Genomic DNA, 12,167 nt, shown 5'->3' on the forward strand with positions numbered 1-12,167 from the left:
AAAACATGAGATCAACAAAATAAGACAAGAGGCCAAAGCCAGCCATGCCCGTTCATTTAGGAACAAAAGCTTCTATAGCTATTTCCCAACCACAAGAGAGTTGAAGAGTTGGAAAAAAAATATATGACTTGCAAAGCCAAAATACTGAATATGTGGCACTTTACAGAGCGAGTTTGCTGCTCCTACTATCAACAAGAGATTACATGATATATGAGTAGCTTGGATCATAAAGTAATTTTAAAAAGGAAAGACCAATGTAGTAACGCAATCAAAATTTTTCAGAAAGCACAATTAGCACAATGGCTTCCACTCCCCAACATACACATATCATCTTTGGAACTTAGGGCACAGAGGCACATAATGAATACAAGACGTAAATGTAAATGTAGACAGCATATTAATATCCCTCTTCCATGTGACCTTTCATATACCTAAACTGCCTACTTTTCCACTAAAGAAATTCTTACCTAATCTGTTCAGTCTGTACAATTCCTTCTTTGTGACCCTCCAAGCGAGCAGCCAATCTCTCTTTATCAAGGCGCACACACTCTTCATCCTGAAAACCATCACTGGTTAGTAAACATTTTAAATTTTTATTTAACTTCTATAAAAAAAAAAAAAAAAAAACACCATGTAACTTCCCTGACATAAATTCCCACTTATATTCCCACCCATAAAGTTCCAGGCATCACTGACCTTATGTCAATTTTAAGACTACTTTTAGTTACATAAAAACAATAACAATAAATATATGTTGGATCAAGTAAGAACAGAACTGACTGAAAGCTTACGAAAAAACTTGTTACTTTTTTCTTTGATTAAGTGGTCTTCTCATAACATATCACAGCTACTTTTATTCAGAAAGATATCATACAACAAATAAATTCCCACTCTTCAGGAAAGTTTATAACTAAATGTTATGAAAAGCCTTCGCCAGTCAAAAATTTTATTTTGGATCTAGATTTTTTTTTTTTTTTCCATCTGTTGCCCCGGGTCCTGAATCCGTCAGGACAGGTCAAAACACTAGAAGTGAAACTTTAATGGTTTTCAAAGTGTGTTCTTCCAAACACTAGGAATTCCCACAAAGTATGCCATGGGCCACTTTTTGACTGAATTCAACCTTGGGAACTCAGCTTTTTAATTTGCATATTAGAATTTCAGGTAAAATTTAGTCTGAAAAGTGGTTACTTAAAAACAAAATTTAGTAACTCTAATCTAGCTTAATCCCCATATTCAACAAAGGAGGACCAGAGTCAGGGTCTATGACTAACAGAATATAAAACTGTATAAAAAGCATTAGTATATTCAAGACCTAAAAGGACACTGTGCTCCAGTTCCTGCTCCAACATTGATCTCTCTTATAAAACTCTTAAGGCAAACATATTGCTCACATGAACACAAGGATGATATTTTAGGAAATGCAGTAAGTTTTTGCCACTAGTAATAACGGCGTAACGCTCATTACTAGAGTTCCTTCAGTGACTGCCGATTTTAAAAACTGCAGCCTAGATTTTAATCAGATCTGCATCCCTACCCTCAAGGTTTCTCCCTCTTAGCATAGTGCCTTGCAGGTTCTCAACAGATCTGCTGAACTGAAAACTGTTTATGTAATATAGCTGTTGAAGTAACTCATTTAACTAACTGCTCTGGAAATAATTTTATTCTATTTCCTGCAGATTTTTCAAATTAGTGGAATCCTAGGAGATGAGCATTTCTGACATGTTCAATTTTTCAATAATTAAACTGTGTTCAATAATTAAACTGTGAATTTCAGATTTTTCCAAAAAAAATGGTCTCCTTAAATTCACTCATTTTGTATAGTGGGTCACAACTTCCTTTTACACAAAGGAGTTGAGGGAATTTTCAGTTTTACTACCATAAAATGTGTGCCCAGCATTGTGGAATGGCTAGCAGCCAGAGTGCCTGGGTTCCAATCCTGGTTCTATGAACCTCCCAAGTCACTTATTCTCTCTGAGCCAGTTTGTTCGTGGATGACACACATAGTACTGCCTACTTCAGGAGCTTGTGGTAAGGATTATCTGAGCTGATGTATATGAAGTACACAGAACATCACCTAACAGAGCAATAACAATGAGCTGTCATTATTATCGTTACCTAAAACACATCAGGCCCTTGTCTCAAAGTATGATAATTAAAATTACATTATTTTAGTATCAAATTTTGATCAAACAGTCCTATCCCTTTAACAGCTATCTTTCTTGGTCTTAATTGTGTATGCTTTGCTATTTATGTAGCAGGCAAAAGGTATATCTGACTTTTATACAAGTGTGAGATGAAAAGATTTATGGTTTCTAGCCATGTGAACACTTGTGATGACTGTAAGTGTTATTCCTATGTTGTTAATTGACATATGACTGGTTTAGTCATTTCTCAGATCTTAAGTGTGCCTCTGCTGCATAATCTTCCACTTTCAGGGGCCTTCATATGTAATTCATCTGGGACTTGTAAAAAATTTAAATAGTATCACAAAATTCCTAAGGGTTAATCATCTCATTCAGTGCACTAGCTAATCAACAAATTTTCTTTCCAAAAGTAACTGCATTTCTTATGTGGCTTCTATTTCATGTGAACTATCCTTATTTACCAATATTAATATTCTACTTGCTGTCTATAAAATGCTATAAAAACATGTAACCTGAAATGTCAGTATTTTAAGAAGTAACTATAATAAGCATTTCATGTTCATAGCTCTTAAATGTGAAGTAAATTTCCAAACCATCTTATTCCAGCATTATGCAAACTACAACCCAAAGGCCAAACCTGGCCCACCATCTGTTCTGTAAAATTTTATTGGAATACAGCCTTGCCCATTCATTTACGCACTGTCTATGCCTGCCTTCACATCACAATCACAGTGTGGAATAGCTGGACAGATGAAATGGCCCTAAAAGCCTAAAGTATTTACTGTCTGGCTCTTTGTAGAAACACTTTCCTGACTCCTGATCTAGTCCAACATTTTCATCAATAAGGAAAATAAAGTAATTTGTCCATCACATGGCTTATAACTGAGAGATCTTGAACTACTGCTCAAGCTGACTGTCAACTGTTTAGTCTACAATTTTTCCAGAAAAAAGCTCCTAGGACTACTCTGAGCAAAGAATTCTTACTGCTACAGAATCCCAATTTCTGTAACAATATGAATCACCTCTAAAATCAAATTCCATTACCTCAATTCGTGGTTTCTTTGCTTCTGCTAAAACTTCATCTGCAGCCCGTTTGACTGTAAGAAAAAAAGAAGTAAATAAATGTATAGTTTGGGGATAGGTTTTTAAAAGTTCAATATAAACATGGACAAGACATACCTTGAGTAGACCGCTGAAGACCTATTTCTAGAGGGGCACTTCTGTCTATACTTGCTGACGTTGCTGAAGATTTAAAAAAAATGTGAGATCAATATTCGAGTACATATATTGAATATTATCATAAGTAAAATGCTGAAGATTTATTATATTACTTTATATATGGTGATTTCCCTAGCTAAAAAATAAGTTTTAAAGCAGCTTTGTAAATGCATTTTACTAGAAAAGATTATTGTGTATTAGAAAGTCTACTAAGAGTGCAAACTCATTTTAACAATTTAGCTTATAAATGATTGAGATAATCTGACTGAAATCAACTGGTCACTTCAAAGAACAGACTCGAATACACATGCATATAGAACTGTATCTATACATAAACATACATATATAAAGGAAAGGTTATCATTTAAGTTAGCAATCACTTTACATTGCAATTTTTAATTATTCTAATTGGTAAAATTTTTAAATTATTTTTTAAATTAAATCATTTAATTTTTAAATGGTTCAAAATGATGAAAAGATAACAGAGAGGTGTATCTCTCCCTATCCACCTAGTTCCTATCACCTTATGTAACTGCTGTTAGTCTCTTATATATCCTTCTAGGATTTCCTTTTGTAGGTACAAGAAATACAAAACAATATTTTTACGTTCCCTTTTTTTACACAAAGATAGTATACTATACATACTGTTCTGAACCTTCTTTTAACTTATCAAATATCACCGACATCTCTCGGTATCAGTACGTGAAGCATTTTTTAACCCTTTTTTTTTTTTTATAGCTACATGGTATTCTAGTGCATGGTTAAACTGCAATTTAAATAGTTCCAGATCAATGGGCAGTTCAATTTTAACAGTTTTTGTCACGATAAACAATGATACAATGAAAAATTTTATCTATATGTTGCTTCACACGTTTCCAAATTTACTTCTAGAATAAAGCTCCAGATATAGGATTTCTAAGTTCAATCTGTAATGACACATTACTGCCAAATTTCTTCAGCAGGGGTTGTATCAACTGACACTACAACCAACCATATATTATAATATCTATTTCCTCACAGCCTCACCAGAGTATACAATCAAACTTCTAGATTTTTAGCTAACAGGGGAAAAAACCAAAGCTATCTCTGCATAGTTTTAAATTTGCAATTCTCTCATGAATGAAACTAAGCATTTTTCATAATTTTGTCACCTTTTCTGTGAACTATATGAGCAAAATCCATTGTTAGTCTTTTATGTATATATTTTCAAGACCACTTTGTATTATTAGAGAGATTGGCCTTTTTACTGTGATGAATTGAAATATGATTACCCCATCTGTCATCTGTCGTCTTTTTTTTTTAATAACGCAAAACTCTTTTATTTTTACCATCCCACTTTCCACCACTGATTTGACGTGCCTTTTTAATCATGTTAAACTCACATAACTTAACATTTAACAGATAAATTATTCTATCAATTTATTCATTCATAAGTTTAAATTACTAGGATTTTACTGTTAAGTTATAAACTCTAGAATGGCTAGTATTTTCTTATTGCTCTCTCCAAATTTCTGACACTTACTTTATCAAATGAGTTTTAGAATCATCTTGTCCAGTGCCACCTATTCCTCAAGAAAACTACAGAGATTTGTTTTGGGATCATGTTAAACATAACAAATTATGTTAAAAACTGATTCTTCAAGATATTATGTCTCCCTAAGAACAGGGAATGTCTTAAGATTTGCTCAACTCTTTAATTAAACCATTAAATTAGTATTTTTTTTTAATTAGCAAAGCAATATTCTTGAAGACTAAAATAATTTGTCCTACAGAAACCACAGGAAATGACGAAGACAAATAAAGGGCAACTCTAATCTGGATTCTGAAAAGAAAAACCATTTGTTCTAAAGCACCGTCCCCAAACTAGCCTGTTTGTCAGGCTCACCTGAGATACTTTTTAAAAACAGAGAATCCCAGATTGTATATCAGAAGCAAAAAAAAAAAAAAAAAGGTTTTCAAAATATAAAAGCCTCTGCCTATCCTCCTAAACTACATCCTCTTCACAGCAAATTTAAAGGCCTTCCTCAATCCTCTCCTAGGATTCTCACCCTTTGCTTATCAGTATACTTTGCATGCTTAAGACAAGGATTTTGCATTTTACACAGCACCCTGCACAATGCCTTTAAGAAAAAGCACTCAGTAAGTGCTTGCTGAATGCCCAGTGAGGACAGTGCAGGAAGACAACACTCTTGATGATGGTCTTCCCCTCAATCTTGCTGTTAAAGTCATGGAGCAAAATATGGGACAAGACAGCTAATAATGAATCACTTAAAGGTAATAAACTCCACCCCGGGGAAGGTGAGACCAAACGATTCTGTTATATCAACTTATCTGTACTCTGTAAGACAGCAAGTTAATAACTACTCGACCAGGTACATACCTACTATTAACTATTGTTCTCAGTGCTGGGCATCTGACAGCTGTCTGCCCCTCTGAAATTGCCCTCTAGTCAGAGTGACAGACAACATATAAGTAAACAAACAGATACATTATTTCAGGTCAATATAAGGGATTTGATGGAAAATATATCAGGATGATACTACCCACAGACAGGGTGAGAGGGAAAACAATGCTATTTTATACTTCAGAATGGTCAGGTAAGCAGTCTCTGACAGAATCTCATTTGAGCACAGATCTGAATGAGGTGGTAAGAAGTGAGCCAAGTGACACTGTGAAGAAATGAAGGTGAATGCAGAGAGAATAGCAACTGCAAAGGTTATAAGGGTTAAAACAGTTAAAAGAACCAATAAGACTGGACTGCTGTGAGCAAAGGAAGAGTGGATGATGAGGTCAGAAGCATAAGCTTTAGGTAGAAGAACTAGCAGGTGGGTCAGGACAGGGAGTATGAGCATTATCATAAGTGATGAGAAGCTACAGGATGAGAAGCTGCAGGTGAGTGACACAATCGACTTTACTCGTTTTTCCAGACAGGTCACTCTAATGGTTGGCAGAGACTACCCTGTAGAAAACAACGGGTGGGGACCATGAGAGGGCTCTACAGTAGTTTAAAGAGGAGGCACTGAGCAGGGTGGGAGCAGACTGGTTAGAAGTTGGCAGACTTTTAAAGATGGAACAGATGTGGGATATAAGAGAAGGGAAATCAAAGGTTTATCCGGGGTTTTCAGCCTAGGCAACCAGATGAATGGGATACCACTTATGGAGATGGGAGCACTGGCGAATAGACCTACTGATCAGTTTTGTTCCCCAGAGGAGCAAAGAAAGGAATCGGCATTCTATTTTTGGATATGTTAAATTCCATATGCCTATTAAATAACCAATGGACGATATGGAGAGTGAATCTACAAATCCGAAGCACAGGAACAGGTCAGTCAGCATTGAAGGCAAGAAGTGTGCAAAACTGAATGAGAGGTGGACAAGGAGCAGAAAGAGAACCACAAGAGCCTGGGCTCCGAATGCCAAGCGAAGAAAGGCTCTCCAAGAGGGCACAGTCAACAGAAGCAAGTGCTGCTGAGGGGGCAAATAAGCTAGTGTCGGCCTCAAAGTGACTTCGGTGGGATGGTGAGTGAGGAAGACAGCCAGAATGGAGAGGAGTCAAGAGAAGCACGTAAGGAAGCAGTGGCAGTGATACCACACAACTCTTCTTCCAACGAATTTTGCAATAAAAAGGAGAAGACAAATGGAGTAGATAGTAGGAATGTGGGATCAAAATTTTTTTTGAATGAGCGATGTTATTCTATGTCTTCTAAAGAGAATGATGCAGAAGAAAAAACTGGTGATGCAAACAAGAGAAAAGCAACAATTTTCAAAGGCAAAGTTTTTGAAAGTGTGAAAGGAGATGGAATCCATACACAAGGAAGAGGGCACTGGCCTTAGAAGCAAGGACACTACATTCATGCTAACAGGAAAGACGGGAGCATATGGACACAACTGTAGGTAGGTCCATTTTCAGTAGGAATACAAATTCTCTTCCCACTGCTTCTTATTTCATATGGGAAAAAATGATGTCTACTTAAGAAAGCAAACAATTTAAAAATTACTCACATGCTTCACCATTGAGATAGCCAAGTAGATCTTTTCGGTCAGGTCTTCTAACCACAGGAATATTTTCAGTCTGAAATAAAAATTTTAATTAGATAGAAAATCAATTATAAGAAACTTGGTAAAAATAAACATCATGTAATGTCTGAATTTTGTTGCAACATATCTTGACAACATTTACATAGGATCATATGTTTAGAAAAAGACCAAACTAAAAGAACCTATTAAAAACTTGAAAAAAAAATCTAGTCTATGGCCATGCCACCCTGAACACGCCGGATCCGTCTGATCTCCGAAGCTAAGCAGGGTCGGGCATGGTTAGTACTTGGATGGGAGACCACCTAGGAAGACCAGGTGCTGTAGGCAAAGGAAGGAAGGAAAGAAGGAAGGGAGGAAGGGAGGAAATCTATTAAAAAAGTTAGAAATGCTAAAAAAAAAAAAAAACACAGCTTTGGCTTTTTAAAAAATCTGGAAAAATTTTAAGCATATTAAATTTTGATAACTTTACTCTTGAATTCAATTAATATATACAAAAGATAATCATTAGAAATGAAACAATGACCCCATCCCTCTTCAAAATACCAATTTGAGTCTTTTTTATTCCCTTCGCTAACTCTGTGTATTTAATTTTACTCATGTTTGTATATTTGGAGCAAGTATCTTTTTAGTCCCATTGCTTGTTCATTTTATGCAATGGTTCCAAAGTACTTTCTTTTCTCACACCCAAACTAGACCGCCTCAAAATATTCTACTTGAACTCTTCCAAATAAACTAACTTAGCCACTTAACAGTAGGTATATGTTGTTTAGGCACGGGAAAATTTAGGAGATCACACAGGAAAATATTAATGGTGGTTGTTTACTTTCAACATTACATTTTTTTTATCCTCAAGTATGTATAAATTCTGTAAGAAGTGTAAAAGATTAAAAAATAAAATCTGGAAACGTACCTATTTTGGTAAAATGGACAATTTTAAGTTCCTACATAAGCAATTTGTAAAGAAGTGATCAAAACAAATAAATCAAATCTGTATACATTAAGCACCAAGCTCTCTTTGGGCCATGAATTCAGTGAATCTTGTAATTACCACAATTTTCTCTATCATTTTTATAATGCAAACAAAGAGTAAGGAAAAACTAGTGCCTTCAGGATTAGTTAAAAACCCTTTCTCACTTTACATAAGCAACAATGAATGAAATAACAAGAACCTTTAGTGTCTCTGGCTACTGGACATTGAGTACTGATTTAATTTCACTGCACCAAACATTTTGCACACAGTGTTTACACACTCGATAACAGATATGAACAATATATATAATCACTTAAAACTAATATTTTTTAAAGAGGCAGCAGACTAACCTTTAATTTCTGCTTATGGGTATAAACATTTAAAAGCCCATAGGTTTTTCTATGCATTTGAATATCATAAATAGTTTAAAATTTTTAATTAATTCTCTTTAAATTACTATTTCTAACATACTTCAACATTTAATCACTAATAAGTCATGTACACGTTGACAGCCAACTGAGAAAGATGAATAACTACTCACATCAAAATAGGGGCTGTGGGTAGGGAAAACTATCTCAAAAATAGTCCACTTAGAAGAGCAAATTACACAAAGGAGTCAAGAGAATAAAACTATAGAACCCTAGAATTTTAGAACTCGCCCTCTCAAATCTGTCAAATATTTACCAAAAAAAACAATAGGATTAAATTTCACTTGAGTGAGGGTTCTAAGGGACACCATAATAACCACAGTTATCAGTCACACGCATCAAACATTCCCCAAAGACATACTCTCTACACCAAAACCAAGTATCTAGATCACCTATCTTACCCCAAAATGAATGGATATAGCCAACAACATTCTAATTACCACCTAATTCAGTTTTTAAAACTCTAATATGAGTTAATGTGGCTTTATAGAGAGATGCTTCTATTTTAATCTACTAGTTCTCCAAGTCCCAAGTAGTTTCACCCTATATACTATTTTTTCAATACAAATCTGACAATAAATATGTATTTCTTGTTCTAAAAAGCAATGTCCAAACACTGCAATGTAGAAAGCAGGCAAAACTAAATAGGAATTTATCAATAAAGTTGGAAAAAAAGTTTACTGACTAAAAATTAATTTTAAAAAGTGGTCTATTAATGTTGATTCTTTCTGACATCGAAAAAGTTTTAAGATTAAACTGGAGTTCTGAGTATCAGGGTCCTTCCACAGACTCATAAATTTTTTTAAAACATCTCTATAAGTATCTTTAAAACTTCTGTTGTAAACACTACCAACATTTTACATGTAATAATCTGCATAATCACAATAATCTAATCGAGAACCCCCAGGAGACTTGCATACAAACCAACCTTTCATTCCCCCCCATTAACAGCTGACATTCTACTCTGCCATCTTGACCACAACTCAAAACTCATTCTTTTGATCTGAAACCCTTGGGGGAAGTTACCCAGGGCAAAGGATACCTACTATTAATTAAATCGAAAAAGTTTTAAAATGAATTCTACTTACGGCAGCACGTCGGACATAAACAGGATGAGAAAGGTGCACATTATTGAGAAGAAATAAGATAGAATCCAATGTGTAGTACTCTCTGGGTTGGCCTTCCTTTCCAGTGCTGAAATAATTAAGGCAAGAGTTTAACTCACAATTCTATTTCAACTCTTTAGGCTTAATCACATGTATTAATTTACCTATACCCACCTTGCTATCCAACAATGGATCTAACATGGCTAACAAAAATACAATGTACAACATTTAATAAGTGCAACTGTCATTAAGGCAAAAGAAACACGAAGGCAGACAATGAAAAAAAGCAAGAAGTGCATATTCATACTCTAAGGCACTACACACTTTTTAGAATTTGACACAAATTAGGTTCTGGGCTTTGTCAACAAACAAACTAATCAGTAACACATTCAAGAGGATCCATAAGAGAAAAGAATCAAACTGATTAGGAGAAGCACAACTATTACCGGTGATAAACTTACAAGAAATTTATCCTATGTCTCCTAAGTAACATTCTCAAAGTAAACACAACGATAAACTTCAGAGGTAAAATTCTGACATCCTTCAAATTAAACTTATGATGGAAAGCCAAAATAAATTGTACCTGTGATAAACAATGTAGTCTAGGGGTGTGAGATGTTTAATGAAAGCAAATAAAAACTTGCTCAACAAATGTTAGTATCCAATCTCCCCCTACACTACATTTTCCCCATCTAGAAATGTCAAAGTATCTGAATTCATCTGAATACTGCCCAGTACAATAGGCCCCAGACCTAATTTTCTAGCCTCCATATCCACTTTTCCTCTAAGTTGATTTATTTCAAATCACACATCACTGTCAATTACTATACTATGAAATCTAATACATGGGTAACAACTGGGGTTTTTTTTATGATACAGAAAAGCAAAATAACAGCATACTGAATGTGACAGGTAGTTTTACGCTATGAATACAAACATATATACACGTACACAAAGATTAAAAGCAAATAAAGATATATTTATTGGTGTGATTCACTCTTGCAAAAGTTTGATTCTAAGCAATCTTTTTTTCACTACTGTCTCCACTAAATTGCTGTCGAAACATTTCCTTTCCAGCATTCATGCCTTTTAAGTATACAGTTCCCTTGTCCTGAAAGACCTAGTTCACCATTTCACCCTCAGAATCCCTATCCATTAAAGCTTATTCATTTGTTCACTCATTTATTCAAGAAAAATTTGTAGCATCTCTACATGCCAGACTTCTATGAAACTTTTCCTAACATTCCAAGCTGGAAGTGACTGCTAAGACCTAGAGGTTGCAGCTTCTCTATTCTGATTAGATTAACCTCTGAGGCAAAGACCAGGATCCAAAGAATTTTCCTATTTCTCAGATTGAACCGCTCAACACCCAGACTTCTCCTTAACCTTTTTTTAAAGGAAAAAACAAAATCAATTAAAACTCCAAATTCAATTCTGTCTGTGCAAATTCTTTGGAAAGAGCAAAACATAGGAAAAATCAAAATGTCATTTGTTAACATTTCATAAAGCTAATGAAATCACAAGCCCTGGAAGCCAAAAAACAAAAAATAAAATCCGACCAATCAACTACCTTTCCCTTAATTTTTCATCAACTCTTCATGAAGCCCACTACGTCCATTTATCAAAATGAGTACGGAAGTTCTAGCCCAAGGGTCCAATTATCCAAATGAAACACCCATGAAACAAACATCAATAAAAAGGCCCAAACGATTCTGACCCATCCCTACATTTTTTAATGACTTAAAATTCAAGACACCCCACGTGGATCGATGTCTGAAAACACTTCTCTTTAAAACACATTTCCCAAAAAGCACACACACACACCATCAATTTCTGACTCGGATCTGCGAAGCTCACTCCATGTTACCAGCAAGTTTCTCCCTGAGGAAACTCCTGCCTGCACCTCCAACATCATCTGGATGACTCCTCCAAAGCCACCAAACCTCCCCGTCCTAACTCCATGTAGTGGGTTCCCTGCCCTCTCTCCTCCAGGAAATCGCGACAGGAGATCAAATTGACCAGGAGCGGCAAGGGCCAGCGGACAGAAACAGCCACAGCACAGGGCGGCCTCGAAAAGGCAGAAGCACTGAAAACACAAAGGGGCGTCCCCCGGAGCGCACCCGCACGCGCGCCGGGCACCCCACACGCACCGGCGAGACGGCCGGCGAAGTCAGAAGCTGCCCGGCACCTTCCGCCTTAGCTTCACCGGGACCGCGGGGCACGGGCGACTCCAGACGCCGCTGCCCGCTCGCCCTCCTCACCG

The 12,167-nt window shown here is 35.9% G+C and overlaps 1 protein-coding gene and 1 non-coding gene across 2 annotated transcripts in view; one reads left to right on the plus strand and one right to left on the minus strand.

Annotated features, from left to right (window-relative positions):
* Positions 1 to 11,834, minus strand: part of CDC73 (cell division cycle 73) — an 85,198-nt gene extending 73,364 nt beyond the window's left edge. Inside the window, exons 1-7 of the mRNA XM_023531024.1 lie at positions 11,729 to 11,834; positions 10,488 to 10,506; positions 9,887 to 9,992; positions 7,365 to 7,434; positions 3,324 to 3,386; positions 3,189 to 3,241; positions 468 to 556 (exon numbers count right to left, since the gene is read on the minus strand). Of these exons, the coding sequence (XP_023386792.1) occupies positions 468 to 556; positions 3,189 to 3,241; positions 3,324 to 3,386; positions 7,365 to 7,434; positions 9,887 to 9,992; positions 10,488 to 10,506; positions 11,729 to 11,819 (491 nt within the window). The 5' untranslated portion in view covers positions 11,820 to 11,834. The remainder of the gene's footprint in view (positions 1 to 467; positions 557 to 3,188; positions 3,242 to 3,323; positions 3,387 to 7,364; positions 7,435 to 9,886; positions 9,993 to 10,487; positions 10,507 to 11,728) is intronic.
* Positions 7,610 to 7,727, plus strand: LOC111740255. The gene has a single exon (XR_002780560.1). It is a non-coding gene; the product is annotated as a 5S ribosomal RNA (ribosomal RNA).
* Positions 11,835 to 12,167: the final 333 nt, after the last annotated feature.

The sequence above is a fragment of the Pteropus vampyrus genome, unplaced genomic scaffold (genome assembly GCF_000151845.1).
Source record: "Pteropus vampyrus isolate Shadow unplaced genomic scaffold, Pvam_2.0 Scaffold60, whole genome shotgun sequence".
Classification (NCBI taxonomy): domain Eukaryota; kingdom Metazoa; phylum Chordata; class Mammalia; order Chiroptera; family Pteropodidae; genus Pteropus; species Pteropus vampyrus.